The sequence below is a fragment of the Aethina tumida genome, chromosome 1 (genome assembly GCF_024364675.1).
Source record: "Aethina tumida isolate Nest 87 chromosome 1, icAetTumi1.1, whole genome shotgun sequence".
Classification (NCBI taxonomy): Eukaryota; Metazoa; Arthropoda; class Insecta; order Coleoptera; family Nitidulidae; genus Aethina; species Aethina tumida.
The window spans coordinates 77,515,185-77,536,163 of record NC_065435.1 but is presented as its reverse complement, the minus strand read 5'-3'; the positions used below and the strand labels follow the sequence as shown (position 1 = coordinate 77,536,163).

Here is a 20,979-nt window from a genome sequence, read left to right as displayed (position 1 = left end):
CAGTTATATAAAAATCAGTCTATTTATTCATGGAGTCAGAGTCAAAACATTTCGAAGTACAAATATTTTCCTCGAATTTAAGTTTTCGTAACAAAAAGTGCTCCGGTTACCGTGAATGCAACTGACTTTCTTTCTTCGTTTTTTCATGGAGTAAATTTCATGGCTTCTTTTCATTTTTGGTCTTGACCGATGTTTCCTGCTCGTCGACATCTTCCTCTTCATACAATGATCTTATTTTCTCAGCTTCATCTTGTACCTTGACGGGTGCCAAAAGTTTTCCGTGTTGCAATGCTTTTAATCTTTCTCTTTCTGGCGCATCTAACTGGCTCCGTAAGCTCGAGAAGTTACTTTTCGGTAATTGTGGTTTGGGATCTGTCAAAAAATTTATATAATTATATGTTTTATAGCAAAATTGGGAATAACATTATAGATTAGTAATTACCTTTATCTAATAACGTGGTCTTATTTAAAACGGGTGGAATTTTAGTATTTTCATTGCTGGGAAAAAAGAATTTGGTTAATTTTAAGATGGTCTGAAAATACTTGTTTTGACTCATGGCTCCAAAATAAATGACAAGTTTGATAGTTTGACTACATTATTCATAGAGATGGAATGACATAAAAAAATTTTACATGCATTTTTTTCAAGTTGATAAAAAATTTGTGATTGTGGTAACTAGAACTGAAGTTGTATTACGCCCAAGAATTTCTGCATTACATAAACAAAAATAATAAAATAAACCAAAAATGTTAAACAATTGAAAGATAAAATTCCCCAACAAAGCAAAATAATTAATTGAAATTGACACTATTTTGAAACTGTCATTGACAATTCGACAAAATGGCTCAAAATTTTCTGCGTTCCGTGCTCTTGCTTACAAAAAAAGTTCTTGTAATTGGATTAAAAACTACTATTAATGTAGCTGGTGTTGCCCGACATGAATTAGTGAAGCAGATCAGGGCGTATAATATGATGGAGGAAAGAAAAATGCAACTTGAAGCTTACCGGAAGATAGCCGAAACCGCTTCCAAGAATAAAATTATGAAAGAGGCGCTGAAACCAATGCCGAAGAAGCCGGAAACACTGCTCGACAAGCTGACCAAACAACAGGAGAAGCAGAGGGACACAAAGCTGGTGAAGCCGATTCCGGAAACGCAGAAGGAAAAAATTATGAAGACACAATCCCTTATTGACAAAATACTTGATGAAAGTACCAAACTGGATATGAAGAAAGAGAAGAAAGCTACTAAAGTAGACAAAATCAAACCTGATCGCAAGAAGTAACAGCTGAGTACTTTTAACTATATTTATCCGTCAGAAATAAACCTTCAATATTTTGATTATTTTTATTATTATTTTATGATCTGCAATAAATCAATTTTGTGAGTGTCTTTTCAGTTTTTAATGTGTTAGTTTGGTATTTATTCAAAAATGACTTTGACCGATCCTGCATTTACTTACGATAAAGCCGCCCCTATAGAAAGCAACGCGTAATTTAGCTTGATTCATGATACAATTTTTATTAACATTGATAAATTATGGGAGGCATTAACAAAATATATAGACCGGGTATAAATATTATTTAGGAGTTTGCTCTTTCAAGGATTAACGCACTAATAGAGGTCATTCATTTCAAGCCGAACGTCGAATTAATTATCGTGGAATGAAAACGCGGAAAGAAAGGCAGTCAGAATCAATTAATTGTAGTAAAATTATTAACAATTTGTGTTGAAATCCATCTGGTTCATTTGAAAATGTAATTTACATTAATTGAAATCATGGAAAAAACAATAATGACTGACCATGCTCCAACGTTCCACAATTGATTATCGGCAAATCAAATTCGTTTCGGAACATAAACGAGGGCAAAATAAATTGGGCGACGGGGAATTACCGATTGTAAAACACGGGCAAATCTTAAAATATGAGATAAGCCGGCGGAGATAAATTGAAATCCGTAATACGAAACCGTTCACTTAGTTTAATCTAAGACAATGTCTGGCCCGGGGAAATCCAATTTCTCGAGGTAAATATAATACATTTTTCAGATAGAAAAATTATAGAAAGGGATATCAAAGACACAATATTAGTTCGTCTTGCTTTCACTGGCGCTCCCGTCCCGGGATTCCCGGCAACTACAAAGTGTTACATGATTACGGACGTGACCTGAACCGCAACAAACCGGACGCCATGTGTTTTTGATATCCGCACACTCCTGCCAAGCAACAATTTTATATCTCACTCCTTTATTCACTTAGAAACATTTTCAAAATATTTTTGCTAGTCACGCTGTTGTAAGAAATTTTATGATCTTTTTCAAATGATTGCCAAACTAAAATGTGAACAATTTTACATTATCTGATGTTAAATGAAGGAGTTTATATGTGGGTATTTTTGACACTCTCAGTATGTTCAAATTATCACACTATTGTGAGAAAGTTCTTCAAATGATGATTAATTCTACTGATTTTTAAATTTCTCGTATTTATACAAACATTTATACGGTCATATTGGAGTTACAAGTTTTATGATTTTCAAATGATTTTCATTGTTAATTTACAACAAACAACGACAAAAAAGAAAAAGTCACTTGAAGAGAGAACTCTTCGTTTAAAATTGACACTCTCACTTTGTGTAACTGGAAGCATGTTCAAATTATCGCACTATTGTGAGAAGTTCCTGAAATGATGATTAATTCTACTAATTTTTAAATTTCTGGTATTTATACAAACATTTATACGGTCATATTGGAGTCACAAGTTTTATGATCTTCAAATGATTTTCTTTGTTAATTTACAAGAAACAACGACAAAAAAGATAAAGTCATTTGAAGGGAGAACTCACCGCAGGGTGCGGTGCAGTCTGTCCCGGCACTTTCGGCCTCTGTCTTTCCTTTCGTCGCCGTATAAATATGTATGACATCCGTAATGGATCCGAGACACAAAAGGAGCAACATAAATAAATTCTTCATTGCATTATGGCCGCGGATCCTCTCCAAAAAGCACGGCCTCCTCGCTCTTCTACGTGACGATCCTCGTTAATTTATGAATGAACGAGACATGTTTCGCTCCTACAAGAGTGATCTCCTTTTCCTGCGGACGCGTGACTGTCATTCCGGATCGAGTGATTCGAGTTTAATTTGTGTTAAATTTGAAAAAAATATTAACAGTTATTTAAAGTTTGTAGTTTATGTCGGTTGTTTTATTTCAATTTTTAATATCCGCAGTGTTAGGAAAGATAAACAGAAAAATCATCCGTTTTAGAAAAGTCGTCGGCAAGGAAGGCGAAAAACTTTAAAAGTAAACAGCAGGCAGTATAACAGTCTCACATAAATTTCGTATTACCGGAACTCATAAATATTCCGGCGCATCGTAATAAAGGGAAATTATTAAATAAACAGCAAATTACAAATTTAAATTGTGTATTTTGTATCATTTCCACTCTACTCTCTTGTTATCGGAGTTTTGCACCTTGTGTCTGCACCCTCCTTGGTTTTGTTTACCGAAAATTGTCATCGATTAATTAAAAGCGCGCTTTAATAGTTCCCAAACCTAATAAAACGGTTTATGTGTTTCAAAGATTTTGGGGAGTTGTTAGTTTTAGCTTTTCAGCTTACATGTGACGGTAGAAAATTCCGAACTAAACTGGAGAACTTTTAAGCGAATTAAACCGTCTCTGCTCGGCAAATTTATTACTCACTCCTCAAATTTATAAAGGATTCCCGGGCTGAATGACGATGGTTGAGATCTGACATGAGATGAATACATTTGTAAGTTTTAATAAGTATTTAATTTCGACTACTGCTACTGATGAATATTATTCCGGCTCAATTCCTTTGAATGGCTCGTTTCAAGTGACTTTGCTAACTCGGTAGTTCGAAATTATGAATAGACAGGAGGGATATTTAGCGGAAAATTGATATTAAACTTAATGCTGTTCCAATGACGTTTGTTAACTGTCACAAATTCACAGTATGAAGTAAATTATTCGAAATATGTCCGAGGAAGAAGGTCTATTCAATAAGCTAATAAAAAGAGGATTATCCGAGGTCAAAGAGAAAGTGATGAGGGATTTCAAGAACCAGAACGAGAAACAGACACAAGAAGTGCGGGACGTAAAGGCCAACGTCGAAAGTAAAGTCGTCCAAATTATGCCTGATGCCCTGAAAAAGATCAAAGAAAAGGACAATATCAGGATGAAAATGATTTCGGATCAAACGAAAGACAAATAAGATGTTTTATACATGCACATGAATACAATGCTTTAGAACTAGACTGGTTTTGATTTCTGGAAATTAAATCTATTGTAAACGATGCGATCTGATCAAATTTAATTAACCATTAAAATATCGGAATATTTGATATGGGCGGCGTTATCGGTGGCCATAAACTCGAAATCTTCAACGGCTCAGCAAATTGGACTGTCAGACAGTGTTCCTGGACCCCGTTCCACTATTTCACAGTTCGCCAGTGCTCGGTAATTGAAACCAGACATTGAAATAACTTTTTTATTAAAATACGTTAACAGGAAAATGGCCTCGAACGCCATGTAATTCGTGCCAATGATTTACAAAGATATTATCCAGATTTATAGACAATTACTTACGGCCGAAGCACATGTTTCAATCAATTTATTATACATTCATTTCGCGTCAAACCGTGGCATTCACTACATCAGTTACATTTAATCGAACCGGTAGTTTATGTTGCTGCCGATCGATTTTGGGCACTGGCATAAACAACTCTGATTTATTAATAGAAAACGATTTATGGATGGCCCATCTATGCGATAAATATCGCTAATACGAGCATAAGTAAGCACCAATAATTACACACGATACCAATCATACAAATCGGTTTTTTAATCATATTTTCCATATTTATTAAGGTATGCTCAAGTTGTGAATAATACAAGGTCACATGCGCACAATCGTCAAATTTAACCGCTACTCATGTGAACCGAATATTTTGTAAAAATATACAAACAATCGAATATTTAAATATTAACCGTGTGATGACCACCAAACGCGATCTAAACAAAGTACAATAGCAAAATCCTACAATGTTTCATTGCATGCACAGGATTTCGTTTTTTTTTTATAAGTATTACTAATAAATACAGCGCATTTTTCTATTGTGTCTGTGTAGTGAATGTTTCTGCTCCAATAAATCTCTCCCGTTCTTTGCAAATTGAAACTCTAATACGTCCAAATAAAAACCATATTTCCACAGGGTACAAATAGTGGATGAAAGAGGAGAACGCAGTATATAGTTTCACTGTTTCATTTGTTTTAACATATTTTTTATTGTTTAAATTGTACGTACAACTGCGGACGTTGATACGTTCAGATTCAACGTTTTAGTTCTGTTGCAATTACTAATTGAAACAGCCCTTTGAAATCCTATCAGAAGTAAATGTTTTATAACGACTGTTTCGTTGAAAAATGTTCGAAACTTTTCACCTTTGTTAACTGAAAATTTTGCCCGAGAGCGGTGCGGCAATTTAACATGATTTAAAACCGCATATATGTCCTGGTAAATCTTAAAGTACACTCCGGGACTAAAACACAATGAACCCCGGCCACCGAATAATTTAATGGACGGCCATGATTTACCTTATTAACTTTTCGTCCGTTCCCCGTATTTATATTTCATAAAGTCGAAAATGCATCGCACATTAGAAACAAAACCGTTCCCGACCCACATTATCGGGGATTTCTTTCGTCCTCGGGATCCGGGTCGCGGTTATAATTTATTCCGGGCGTGAATGGACCCCCTTTGCGGCCGCCGAGCCCCCAGTACCCGCGCCCGGTAATAAGGTGGCTGCCTTTTCACCACGTCACACCCTTTCCATCCGTGTATAAAGGTTACGGCGAAGTCGATTCGCGGCCGGATATTGTGTCGCGTTATTTACTGAGTTATCTGCAAATTTTTTCTTTTTTACTGACATTCATTTGATTCATCTTGTTTTTCCTTATTTCCACAATTGTTAATACATTAATATGAGACACCCATTGTGTTTCTTGTAATATATACACTATCGCTCATATGTAGAGAAACTTTAGAAATTTTCATTTGTCTTGATAAAATTGTATATTATTTTCAGTTATGCAGTTTGATAAAAACAATACAGCAATATAATTGTTTATTAGTGGGTTTAGTGAGGTATTTATTAATATTAAAAAATATTCAAGGGTCAAAAGTAGAGCAACTTTAGCATTCTTTTATTTAGTATCTAGTAGCATACTCATTATTTTTAATAACTTTTAAACACCTTTCCTCATTGATTTTAGTAGCTTTTCAATAAAATCGTTCAAAATTTCTTTTGAGTGATTTTGAACTTTTTCGTAGAGTTCATTCATATTTGACAATCTTTCCCTATCAATTTCTTCTCAAACGTTTTCCATTGGATTGAGGTCTGGATTTTGTACTGGCCAAGGCATGGCATATACTCCTTGAGGAGCGAACCATTCTTTAACTAACTTAAACGTGTGTTTCGGATCGTTGTCGTGCTGGAAGGTTCACCATAAACTCATGTTACCTTTGCCAAATGGATGGAATATCACGATAAACAAAACGATTCATTATCCTGTCTAATTTAACCAGTGGGCCCATGCCAAACCCAGAAAAACATTTCCAAACCATAACGCCTCCTCCACCATGCTTCAGAGTGGGTGTAAAATACTTGGGATTATACCTTTCATTAATTGGTCCCTTCACCTATGAAATATCATCAAATTTGAATAATTGGAGCCGACTTTCATCGGAAAACAAAATTGTTTTCCATTGCCCATCTGTCCAGTTCACATGTTCTCTTGCAAAAAATAGTCTCGCTGCTCTATAGTTTGCAGAAATGAAGGGCTTCTTTGCTGGTTTTCTACCATAAAACCAATCTCTTTTAGTCTTCGTTTTATGGTACGCACCAACACACCCGAGTTCGTTTATTGTTTTGATTTATGCGGGATACGCTGATAAAAGTGTTGCGAACAACAAGCGCTTTTGTTTTCCTGTCCACAGCTCTGTTAGTCTTGGGTTTTCCACCACTTTTCGGAACTCCTTCCAGTGTATTCCTTCTGTTAAAATTAGAAATCGTCTTCGAAATTGTTTAAATTTAAATCTACTGCAATTATACTCTGCTTTTCACCATTCCATAACTTTTCTACAATTTGTTGTTTAATTTATGTTGATAAATGGTCACTAAATGTTTAGCTTTAAGGAACGATGTCGGACACAGAAATAAATTATAAAATCAATTGTATTGAATATAGGGTTTGGTTACTTTACTTATGAACCTTGCCCGAAATAAAATGTATTAAAACTATGTAAATCAAGATATCTGTATATAAATTGAGGTACTAAATGTTTAGACACTTATTTTGTTGCTCTACATATGAACGATAGTATATTAGACTGGTCGTTAAAAATTAAATTTCCTACAAGTCCCTATTTTTTTTTTGTTTATAATAAGTTTATACTAATTTAGTTTTAAAATAAAAATATCAATTTGAATATTTTGTTTTTTACTTAATATACCACAATACCAAATGGAACACCACAACTATCTTTTTGATTAAAACAACAAAGAATAATTTATGTATTTGTATTTTAAAAAATTATAAAATAATGTTGGTCATTTTTGATTTTAACTTGTTAACTTAGTAAATCGAGTACAGTTAGTGAACTGATGAACTTTGAATAATTGGTACATTTATAAGTATAGTTTTTTCCTTCCTACGTAGGATAAATTATTGAAAAAAGAATATGTGAAAGTAAGTTTTTTAGTCTAAGTGGAGTTATTAAAACAGGGTTTCATAATAAGGAAAACTCTTTAATAAGTTTGGCAACAATGTTGTTAAGGACATTAATGTTATATTTCTTGAGTTAATTTCATTGGTTGAAGTAGCTTTACTGGAGGTATTTTGTCCCTAAAGGACTTAACACTTACTTCATCCATTCTTAGAGTTGAGTTTGTAGAGTGATTTTCAATTATATATTTCAGATTTAAACAACGGAAGTTCTGATCAAACTTCTTTTTAAAATATTGTTTAAATACTTTTAAGATTTTTTTTAATGTATTAGTTGGTTATTTGCTTAATTTTCTTGTTTAAATATTTGCAATAGCACCACGATTTGGTTGTCAGTTATATTATCGTTAATCTAACTTCCAATAACATTCTTGAGCTTAAACTAAGTACTTTCAAAGCACTAAGAGATTGCTTTGTTAACAGTATTGTGAGTATTTGAGTAGTGTCTTTGTTTAGGACTTTTTCTGTTTTTTCCAATTTTTGAGATTTCAACTGATATTGTGCTTCCAGTCATTTTCAAACTAATGATTTTTGTTTGACAGTGACTGCAGATACCATACCAGTTGAAACGTCGCAAATCAAACGTGAAAGACATTGGAATTTCTAAGCAAAAATACTTCTCAATTTCAAAACTTAATTTCAAGCAAATATTGTGAGTATTGTGCCCAAAATATTACTCAAGATAAAAGTTGGCTAATTCTACCACCATTCCAGAAAATCTGATCAACGAAGACGATAGTTAGTAGTGGTGCTAAGAATAATAGTCAAGCAACATCTGCAGTTTGATGTGAAATATCATTGAATTCAAGAAGACTTTGGGTTTTATCGAATTAATCCATAAAAACATAAAATACTGCTAAAGAAAAATAATTTTTGCTTTCCTTTCTGATTAAAGAAATTCGTATAATCGAACCACAAGTATACAAACAATTCTAGACTCCCAGTGCCTGGCCAAAAACATATAAATAATAAAAGACGCCGCAGTGTTGCGGCCACACACTAGACGGCATAGACGCTGAATACTCGTGAACTGCAAGATTAGACTTGCCAGCCAATGCTTCAAGCTTTATTAAAGTAAATTTGTAGAATTTAAAGAGATAGGTCGCTTAAAATTCATAAAGTGCTCTATGTGACGAGCATTAACTCACAATTTTTTACTACAACACCGAGACTTTTTCAAGCATTTTCCTGAAAGTATTATGTAGCTTGGGTTCGTGTACAGGAAAGGTTATCAGATCGACACACAATTGTTTTAGTACAATAAATTTTGTTAAAAGTTGCGTTTCTTTTTGATTACATAAATTCATATAATCTTGTGGCGCGTACACAGAGAAGATTATTTTGATTGATACCTTAGAGCGACGGTTTATCTGACCGAGGTTTATTGAAAATGATGGATTGGACCAGACTGTGATAAAGGAACTCTGCTTCGTAATACCTAATACATGGAAAATTACGTTCCATATTCAATTCCATATCCTTTTCATGAATGGGCCGAAAAACCAGAATCGATATCATGTACTGGAAATTCAGATTTAACAACGGTAAGTTTCCTTCTCCGATTTAATATCATCCAATTTGTAACTCGACAAAAAGGTAATTGAAATTATATTTCCCATTTTGTCGCAATTAATCGAAATCTTTCAACGATCTGTTCTTGAATCATATAAGAACGCACCGGAAATCCTTTTAAATATCCGCAGAGCTCCGCAGGCCGGGATTTAATTCGCAGCGAATAGAAAGTACGGTTCGGTTCTATTTTATCCGGACGAGATTATGAGTTAGGACGTGGAAATAAAGTTAAATAATAATTTGGCGCTGGCGGTATTGAACTTTTGAGAACGCCGAGAGCCAGATTAGGCAAATGACTGAAATCGTAGTAAATAGTAAAAACGCGCCGGTAATCTGGATTTGTCGCATCGATTTCTTCACGTAATTAGGATTAAAGCTTTCCTATTTTTTGGTTTTATTTTCATGGAGCACGAACTAGTTCTCGCACTGTTTTTGTAATGAAGTGCACTTGTATAGAGACACAGTAGTAATAAACTATTCCTGGGTGGTGGAATTATTCGTGGCATCCGGAGTACACACAATAAAATGGAGTAGCACTTGAACGAGATGCAAAGTTCGGGCCGGAAACCGAATTGGCGGACGTTGTTACCCTCGCCATTGTTCGCCCCGAAAACGGAACAAAGAGGCCTATCAACTGAATTCTAAACGTATTTACCTTCGCAATAATTATTTCTAATTACTCGGCTCTTCTTCGGATAAACTTCGGCGTGTGTAAGGGGGGCTGGTGTAAAAAATCGCCGTTTTACACGCTCAAAATCCAAAGTGATAAGATCAATGTAATTTAATCCCTTTTGTTCGCGTAATCGACTTCCATGGGACATGAATAAAACGGTACCGAGTTCTCGTTTTGTTTGACTGCGAAAGTTGGAAAATGAGAAAACGTAAATGATATAAAACTTTACTTTCGATGACACTTCGACTGTCACGCCGCGACTATGGGGGACCGAGGAAAATACGCTTTCTAGTTAAGATAACGTCAATAGGAAACAATTTGAGTATGACAATTTCAGATAACATTTTTAATTTATGGCGTGTTTTTCCTGTTGCGAAAGACCCGATCAGTTTCCGTTGCGATCGCGATGGGAATTACGTATCTTTCGACTAGAAAATAACAAGAATAAACACACAAATTGACTGCATTTCGTGTTTTTGAATTATATATAGATATAATACTACGTTTGTCGAAAAATTTTTCGTCTATAAACAAATTAAAAATCAATTAGTATATAACCTAACCACTTCTAACATATTCAGTTAACGTTTTGGCCAAATTATTAAACTAAAAACTACAAAATTTCTAGACAAATCAGATCATTGGGTTATATTTGACAACAAATCATATTTCCAAAAATAATTTCAAAGAATATTTATACATAATCTAATTTAATCTAATCTAACTTATTAAACAAGTAAAATTTATCAATGTTTTGGTAAAACAATGTTTGGTATAGGTTTTATCACGTAAACTTTTTTTACCACAATTCAAAGAAATTGTATTATTCGCTTTTTTGCGTTTTTCTTTTTTTGTTATTTTAAAAAATTAAACTGGTTGGATCCAATATCGATGTTTAGTAATGTCAAAATAGTGAATTTGAAAGAGGTCGAATTGTTCCTCTAAGGAATGCAGGTTTTTTATTTCGAAACCGGTCGTCGAAAGGGCACAAATAGAGTATAAGACTTATGGCTTTAAGAAACAGATTTTTTGGCAACTAGATTTCGACCTGTACCAAAGATTATTAAATTTTAATCACTTTCTCCTTGCTATAACATGTAATCGTACGTTTTACCCAAACAATATGAAATTTGAACACCCCCTTCTTGGTGTTGCAATTATTTTTTTACAAATAATTTAAAAAGAATGACCTTATCTTAATAAAAATAATTAATACTTATTATAAGTTATAATAACTAATATTTATATTAATTGACATAAAAAATGCAAAATCCAAAAAGAGGGGTAAGGAAATATTAATTTGTTTGAGAACCATGGGTGGTACTACAATAAGAAGTAAACGATTAAAATTTAATAAATATATAGTGCCTTCTGAGTTAACCCAACTTATTTGATTTTAAAAGACCCATTTGTAGAACTTTTTGTAGAATTTTTTATCAGACTTTACATTTTACAAATTTATGCGAAATCCGTGTGCAATAGCAAGGTGTTGTAGTGGGTGGTTCAATAAAGCTCAAACAACTCAAAGACATAGCGCTGGATTGAGCAGACACACTACATACGCTCAAGATCGGCAGTTACGAATAGACTCCAGATTTTGTTTGGGGGGTTACAAGTCTCTACTCCGACTCGTAACCCCCCAAACAAAGTCGTGTGATATAATTGGAAACACGTAATCCTCAATTTTCATTTGAGTATTCTGTTCGCAGAACAACTGAAATTATGGTATATTGCTATTGCACTATTGCTTAAGGTAGTACACTACAACTACATGTTGGTAGGCAAACAAACTTTTTGAAAAGGCTCATGTTAATTTATTGCCTTTACCTTCCGTAACTGGTGTAGGATATGGCAATATAATTGTTTATTAGTCGATTTAGTTAGATATCTAGTAGGATGTTAATAACTTCTACACCTTTTTTCATTGATTTGAGTAGCTTTGCAATATAATCAATATTTTTTTTTACTGATTTTGAACTTCTTCATTCCAAGGATTTTCAATTGGATTGAGGTCTGGGCTTTGTGCTGGCCAAGACACTTTTGGGAACTTCTTCTGTTAAAATTGGAAATCGTCCTCGAAATGATCGATTCCTTAAATTTAAATCCCCTGCAATTTTGCTCTGCTTTTCACCATTTGGGAATTTGTCTACAATTTGTTATTTAATTTCTATTGATAAATGGACACCTTTAGGCATTTTTAGCTTTAAGGAACGATGTCGAATACAGAAATAAATTATAAAACCTGTATTGAATAGACAGTTTGGCTATTTCACTTATGAACCCTGCTCACAATAAAATGTTATATAGAAACTATGTAAATAAAGGGAAATTCTAAATGTTTAGACACTTAATAATCATAAAATTAATTTCAATTAAATAGAATCGTTCTTTTATTAAAATTTGTTGCTCTACATATGAGTGTAGGATCTCAGACAGGAGGTAAACGAGGATATTGACCATCTCATTAACTCGATGGTAGTAGGAATTTTGTCAAATATAATTAATTAATGATTTAAAGAACACATCCATATCTAAAAATAATCACAATGTTTCAAGTAAAAAATTCAACCTTTATCTAAAACAAATTAATAAAATAATCTATATTTTCCTACTTTCAAATTGGAAGTCGAAAATCTATAGGAAAACAATTTGCTATGTAATAACGTAATGTTCTCCCTCAGTCTCGTTTATACACACACACATACACACACTTATACATACATATATCTTAATGACTTAATAATATAGAAATCTCCGGCGCGAGGGTGTAACTACACGTACGAGTTATTAATTATACATAAGCCTGGCGGCAGTTCGGCATGGCACAAGGAAATTCATTCACGTTTTAGTGTAGCCGCGGAAAACATCCAGGTTTCCCGTTTTCATTATGTATTTTGCGCCGGGGCGGATGACACAATAACATTAATGGGGTTAATGGGCGACAGTACAAGCGCAAGAATCGCTGCTTACCACCCGCAATCAATCACGGCTTACGAAAGGGACGCTTGTAAATCAATTAGAATTATCGATACGAAACCGCGGAGCCGAATAGTTTTAATTAAACAACGGGAAAAGTTTTTAAGTTGGAAGAAACTCGACATTTAAAATACATTTTTGCCTTATGAAGTGAGGTAAAATGAAGCGGCACTCGAAACTATGGGCTCGATATCATGCAGAAAGTTTTAATGAATCTTGGAATCTGGAAATAATACGGGATCGTCGGCAATGGTGTTTCTTTTCTGGCTCGCGGGAAACGTTATTATTTGATAGAAAGAGATAAGCGTTTGCAATATAGACGTAATTATTTAGATAGAGCCTTTCCGCAAGGATTAACCTCAAAATAAATGTAATAGTGGCTGTGATACCGAACCCTTCCAGACCTCGGGGCTATTATCCAACACTTCTGATACCTTGATTAAAGTTTAAGTGAAACATTGCCGGGTATAGATTCGAATTCCATTTAAATTGATTCCACGCGAAAAAAAAAACTACTCGATTAGTTCGAGACGACTCCACTCCTAATGGTCGTAATTCCATTTTAACTGGGTTCGATTGAATTGTCTTTTTTTCGTTGCAGCTGTAAAACTAAGTGTTTCATCTTGTATGAATCTGAAGAAAAAACGGGGAAACGTTTCGTTAGGGAATTAATGCTGAACACCTTTTCTAATTGCACAGTGAAGGCCTTTGTTCTTCCAAAACAACTTGGTATTAAAGTTAGATAGAATTCACTAAATATTGTACATTTTTATTTTATTTATATTTTATTTATTTGCTTATTTAATTTAAAACTTAACTTTCTTGTAACTTTCTTGAACACAAAACTGTTACAAAATATACTTTGTAGTAAATATTTTAATAGATATTATAATTAATACACTAATAAGATAGTGACAGTTGCAAAACAACCTATTTTTAGAATTTAATAGTTACTGGAAATTTTTCATTTTAATTTTTTTTATAATAAAAATAATTTATTAAATTAAATTGTAAATATTGTTTTATACTCTTTAACAGAATATGGTTAAAAAAATAAATTATAATTAATATTTAAAAAACGAGAAAACACCTTATTAGAAAACAAAAGCAAAACATGTTCCTGCAAAACAGTTTGGTTAGAAGTCAATAAATGTTATTATTATATAAATCCGTTATTTCATTTGTATAGAGAATTTTTTTGTTTATTTACGTCCAATTTAAGAGAAAAATTAAAATAGTTTAATTCTATCCATACAAAACTGTTACAAATTTTATTTTAACAGAATAAACTATAATTAATTTTATTTGAATCTGAGAAAAAGTTATTTTATTTGTATAGAGAATTTTTTTGTTTACTTAAGTCCAATTTAAGAGAAAAATCAAAATAGTATAATTCTATCTATACAAAACTATTAGAAATTTTATTTTAACAGAATAAACTATAATTAATTTTATTTTAATCTGAGAAAAAGTACGAGAAAACACTTCATTAATGCTGAACACCTTTTCTAATTATTAATATTTAATTCAATAAATGTTAATGTAAATCAGTTATTTAGTTTTATTTTCTTGAAACGTATTTTGTATATTTATTTGTTTAATTTTAATAAGAGCGGTGTATTTTAAAAGTGTTTTCCTGTCCACACGAAACCATTATAAAGTGTTATTTTACTTAATTAAAATAGTAATTTAATAGGATAAACTACATTTAATTTTATTTGAATCTGAGAAAATATACGAGAAAACACTTCATTAGGAAATTAATGCTGAACATCTTTTCTAAGTCGTTATTGATAGTTATTTTGTTTTAATAGTTATTGCAAATCTTTCATTTTCATTTTTTTAATAATAAAAATAGTTTGTTTACTTTTCCTTCAACTGAACCTAAATATTTTTTTATACACTTTAACATAATATTATTAAAAATGTGATAATGGAGTTACAACTAGCAAAAATTATCAGATATTGTAAAAAATTAATTATAATTAATACTTAAAAACGAGAAAACACCTCATTAAAAAACGAAAGCTGAACATGTCCAGTTCATGCAAAACAGCTTGGTTAGAAGTCAATAAATGTTAAATATAAATCCGTTATTTCATTGAATTATTTATATATTCAATTTAAGAGAAAAATAAAATAGTTTAATTCTATCCATACAAAACTATTCTAAAATTTTTAACAGAATAAACTATAATTAATTTTGAACGAATTAGAGAAAAAATACGAAAAAAACACTTCATTGGGACATTAATGCTGAACACCTTTTCTAATTAGTTAATATTTAATTCAATAAATGTTGTAAATTAGTTATTTTAGTTTTATTTACTTGAAACGTAAGTTGTTTATTTACCTGTTTAATTTAAATGAGAGCGGTATAATTTAAAAGTGTTTTCCTGTCCACACAAAACCATTATAAAATGTTATTTTACTTAATTAAAATTGTAATTTAATAGAATAAGCTACATTTAATTTTAAAATTTTATTTTAACAGAATTAATTTTATCCGAATCTGAAAAAATATACGAGTAAACATTTCATTAGGAAATTAATGCTAAGTCATTATTAATAGTCATTTTGTTCTTGCAAAATTATTCTCAGCACCTTGTGAATCGATTAATCTAAATACCAGATATGGTGCATGATGGTAGCTTCTTTAAACAAAAATAAGAGCTATATCTGTTCATAAGAAACTTAAAAAAACGAGATAATTTTCTTAATTTTGATTTTTAACCACGTTACTATAACGATAAAAATATGAAACTATATTAAATATATTTTTTTGAATTCCCTATTCAATTTTCGATGAAATTATGAGGAATTTTTTAAAACGCTACATTATATTGAAAAAAATTAACGATTTAACTCTTGAAATGATGATTTTCAGTATTTTTTGATTTATTCAGATAAAGATCTGAAACTTGCAGCATCGAAGTATCTTATGAGTACCAACATTTCCTGAAATTATGAGTCCGAGACTTTTCTGGGGCCGATTCGTCATTCTTATCGTTCCATGGCCTTTGTAAATCCGTTATTTCGTTTTATTCATATGAAAAATATTTTGAATATTTACTTGTCCTATTTAAAAGGTTACGGTATCTTTTAAAAAACTTTTCCTTTCAACACAAAACTATTATAGAATGTTATTTTACTTATAATTAGTACAATTTTACTTTAATAGCATAAATGATTATGAATATCGTCTGTGTCTAGGAAAAGTATTGTCGTTTGCTGAACACATTTTTTAATTGCTAACTGAACGCCTTTGTCCTTAAAAAAACTATTTGGTTATGATTCAGTAAATTTTGTAAATTTTCATCTGTTAATAAGACATATTTTATTTATCTCTTATCAATCTAAAAATTAATTAAACATTCCTTTTCTTCCTTTTTCTTTCAACAAAATAAATATATAATATATAAATAGAAAATATTATTTGTCTTGGAAAAGAATATATTTTAATAAAATCTGTTATAATTTATGTAATAATAGATATTTGAGTACCCGATTTAAAATTTGGAAATCCTTTTTTCCGAATGCGGTTAATTTACATGATCCACGGATCGGGAGCACTTCGTTGCCGCCTAATCCGACGTTATCGATACGGATCTCCCACCCCAGTTTTCCATTCATAAATCGAGGCTCTGCGTTAGGGATTTTCATATTTCACGCGCTTACACATTTTTTTAGTTGATTTGTTTACGACTTGAGTGAATGGCCAGGTCGAGCGCAACGAAACAGATAATGCGCAAATGAATTGGGTAATGCCCTCGAATCCCGGGGCTAATAAAGTGGAAATGATTATAGCGTGGATGTAAAACAAAATGTTCGGAGAGGGTGAATTGATTTGTGTTGGAAAAAGTAGCGTTTGGCTTTAATAGCGATCATAATTGCAGTGTTTCGCGTAGGTTCTTTTGAGCGGTAACAAAGCGAAGGCCGCAGAGGATGCGAAGAATTAACTTAAAGGTCTGCGAGGGTAAGGGGCAAAAATACAAATATTTCTCGACTACTTAAAGTATTATGCCCGCGGTGAATATATTTTGTAAGCCAGTTAAAAGGATTAGCTTTTATTTGGTTAATGTACTTTTTCCGGGAATTTACGGCCGGGCGTTCTGCGTATTAAATTAGATTTTCATCCTGGTCCTCGGAGACATTTCGCCGCATCTGGTTAAATTTATTTAAAAAATAAAACCGTTCGAAGAAAGCGAAAAGCGAAAATCTGTGCGGATTAGCTCTTGACGTTATTGGCGAGGAATAATGGGGAGTAAATTATTGAAAGATCCTTGTGTTCTCCAGGGTGGTGGAAATATTTAATAAAAATGTCGAATGTATTGCGGGGAGGCAAGATTTTGTCAACAACCTGCGTTTTATGTTTTTTATGGGACGGTATTTGTGCCTCTCAACAGCCTGTTCCCAAATATTAAGCCCAAACTTACGAGTGCCGACAGAAAGGCCTAGCGAGAGACCCACCCAGAATTTAAATTAAGATTTTTTTATACGGACAATATTTTAGTAAAAAAAAAAGTTACATTGGCTCACATTCGCCTTGAATTATTTATGTTTGTGTTGCGGGAGGGTTTTGTCCAATAAAAGCTTGTAATATGTTATGAAAAGGTGATAAAATGTTAAAATGGGTTAAACGTAAATGTCGTTCCATTCTTATTTCAAGAGGTAACCAATAATAAAATTACGGAACGTGTAAAATCACTTGTTTATTGAGAAAACATTTTAACAGAGTTTATAGAATATTTTTAAAACAGCAAGTTCTTTCATTTAAAAAATATTGATTAATGTCAAACATCCAATCTTGAAAATATTTATTAGCCAAACTTTTTTAATAAATCAACTAACTTTAATTGGCCCCAACTTAATTAGACAATCTCCAACCCCAACAATTAACTCCGATAATTTTTCATAAGCTCAACGCTTAAGAATCGGCTGGCGGATTGTGATAATTTTAATTTAATTTAGATTAAATTTTCCGCATTATTTAGAAGCGGTCTTGAATTAATAATTGCATGCAACGCGTCAGCTGTGGCTTTTTGGCCGCCCGCCTTTTTGCCACCGGATAAAACGTATTGTTTTGAATAACTTACATAGATATAATGCTCTGTCCGGATTATTATTCATTATGTGCTGCCACGCTTTGAATTACTGAGCAGGGGTTTAAAATTTATGCGAGTGAATAAAATTCCGGTTTCATAATCTAATCCACATTTTTATTTTCTGATATATAGATTTGGTCATATAATTCTATTAATTTCTTGCTGAAATCGACCAGTCGAAAATAAAAGATACTTTAAACAATAAACATCCAGCATCTTGTAAAACAACTGTTCCGAGATCTGACAAAACACATCCATTCATAAATAAAGAAACTGGAAGCAATCTCGAATTCAAATGGGACGTCTGAAATTTATCGTTCATATTTTAAGTTTATCGTTCGCCTAATGTCCATTATTCTACGCAAAAGATTCGAAACGCTCCCCCGTTTCCCACCGTCCGGATCGTAATGTATTGCGTTTACCAAGGGGATCGATAAGCCTGTTATTCACTTGATGAACAGCCTTATTCACTCGACAAATAATTTTTACACATCTTTTGGTAAGATTGATCGCTTAGTTATTTCTTTGAATATTTGGAATTAAATAGCGATTTACATATTTGCATATTGGAATTAAACGGCCGGTTGTGGGACGGCGTTTAATACCCCCAAGCACTATGCCAACACTGCCGGCAAATTGGTGGGTTTGCTAAAGTGTACACCCTACAATCTTGTGCAATGTGGAAACTGTTGTACTACACGAACGGTGTTTATTGACGTGCAATTATTTATAGTCGTTTTTGTTACAGAAATAGTAGACTGGACCGCATCAGTGCAAATCAACAAGCTGAAAGTCCCAGCGATCATCAATCACGGCACGTCCGTTATTTTAGATTGTGATTTCACATTGGACGAAGGGGAGAAAGATCTGGTAGTCAAATGGTACTTCAACAAGACGCTTGTTTATCAATGGATTCCGGGTAAATACATACTTATACTTTAATTTTAAACCTTAATACAATCGTTTTAATTGTATTATTATTATTATATACAATACATGCTATGAATAATGTTACATGTCTGATGAACTAAGCTTGAGATTGTAGTACAAAGGATGGACAATGGATTTGGATTTAGATCATGTAATTTCAGAGGTGTACTAACCTGTTTGTACAGCCCCAATATCTTGCATATAATATTGTCATAAATTCTTGAATTATAACAATTGTCTCACATTGATTTTAATGAAATTTACACACACACACAATACATTTACTTTCTAATAAACTTTAAAATTGTAAAAGTAAATTTCCTTATTGACTCATGAGATAATCACAAAGCGCATGCTAAAATTTGCATTTTCTGGGGTATAAAACTGAATTCGATAATTTAACATTAATATTTATATTATCACATTAAAGTTAATAATTAATAAGTAAATTCAAAATGCTAATTTTAATCCATCATCAAAATAAATTTAATATTTTAAATTCATAAAATTAAACCATTTACACTAGTTAAACTTCGTCAGATTTATCAGAAAATTTGAAATTGAACGCACTCACCTCTCCATTGAGCCGGCACAGCGTTCCAATTTTGCAAATGTCAGATTTGGGGGACGAATCGATCCGACTTTTATAACGCATAAAAAATCAACAATGAACGATCAAGGGGTGTGACAGGAAAGGTCAGGAGATATGAAAAAGATATTTTTGAAACTGATTCTTCGTACTGCTAATAAAGGCATGCTTTTTTATTCTGTAATCTGGTCAAACATGAAAGTTATTTATAATTGGAACAGAATGGAGAACATAAATAAATTATTTACAATCTGTAACTATATTATTTAAACAATACAGATTCAATGCAACTGTTTGATTTAATTAAAACGATGCGATTGAAGAATGAAATTGTTTTAGCTTTAAAATAAATGACTATAGTGAAATTCGAGGTCGTTTCAATTCGTTGGGATTTAAATGAAAACCTGCTGTATAATCTATATAACATATATATGTGTATTGAAATATTATACGTTTGTTGTTTTTTATTAAATGCTCCACAAAGTCGGTTTGAAATTTCACTCTATTTTTCAGTCAACGCAAAAATTCATTGTCCAATTAATTAAACAAAACAAACATTTGCAGATTCAAAGAAACGACCGCAAGGACTGGGCGTGCTGAAGGACCGTCTTAATTTGGGATACGAGGCGGGCATGGACGCGAACAGCATCCACAGGGCCCTGCACATCATAAAAACTGGTCCGGACTTATCCGGGGACTACACCTGCAGCATCTCGACGCTGCAAAGCGAGGACGTCAAGACTAAAAGCATGCTGGTACTTGGTAAGCGACAAACCTGGTGTTTTTCTTGCAATAAAACCAGTCTGGTGTGATAATTTTTTACGATCCGTCTTTACGTCCCGATTCGGTTACACTGTGACCTTGGAAGCGCTTTTATTTTTATGTCATCTTTAAGGACGACAATATTATGACTTGGTTTTTAAATGGAATTTATGGCTTCAAATCGATCGGGTAAATATTTGTAATTGTGAGAAATAACATGCTAGATAAACTTAATATTAACGAGCTTACATGTATAATTATTCTACATAAGCTGTGTCCTCGTAATTAAACGTTTTGTTCATGTTTATACATTCGACAATGTTATTTTGTTATATATTAATATTTAGTGTTTTATTGTTGGATTAGTTTAATGTAACAGTTTTTAATGCATTAGCCAAGTCATCATTTGTCTGACAGACCACAATGCATAAAAGAATAGCTCCAGATATGAGAAATATAAAGATGAAAAATGATATGGCTACTTTATAATCATGACAGCAAAAGGCACTGAAGTCATCGTGCTAAAATATATAAAACCTATGCAGCTAAAGTGTGGTTTGTCTATTG

General features: G+C 32.5%; 2 protein-coding genes across 2 annotated transcripts in view; one reads left to right on the top strand and one right to left on the bottom strand.

Moving 5' to 3' along the window:
- LOC109609502 (uncharacterized) overlaps positions 1-20,979 on the top strand; it is a 133,717-nt gene that overhangs the window by 14,742 nt on the left and 97,996 nt on the right. The window contains exons 2-3 of the mRNA XM_020026168.2: positions 18,880-19,050; positions 20,215-20,412. Coding sequence (XP_019881727.1) covers positions 18,880-19,050; positions 20,215-20,412 — 369 coding nt within the window. The remainder of the gene's footprint in view (positions 1-18,879; positions 19,051-20,214; positions 20,413-20,979) is intronic.
- On the bottom strand, positions 4-596 carry LOC109609513 (uncharacterized). Its single transcript, XM_020026178.2, has 2 exons — positions 443-596; positions 4-372 (listed from the first exon to the last, which is right to left on the bottom strand). Exons 1-2 carry the CDS (start codon positions 555-557, stop codon positions 158-160), a joined length of 330 nt encoding a protein of 109 aa, XP_019881737.1. The 5' UTR covers positions 558-596; the 3' UTR covers positions 4-157.

Coding starts and splice junctions, on each gene's coding strand:
- LOC109609513 (XM_020026178.2), bottom strand. CDS start 557: ATGAGTCAAAACAAGTATTTTCAGACCATCTTAAAATTAACCAAATTC. Junction 373..442: donor GACCACGTTATTAGATAAAG/GTAATTACTAAT, acceptor ATTTTTTGACAG/ATCCCAAACCACAATTACCG.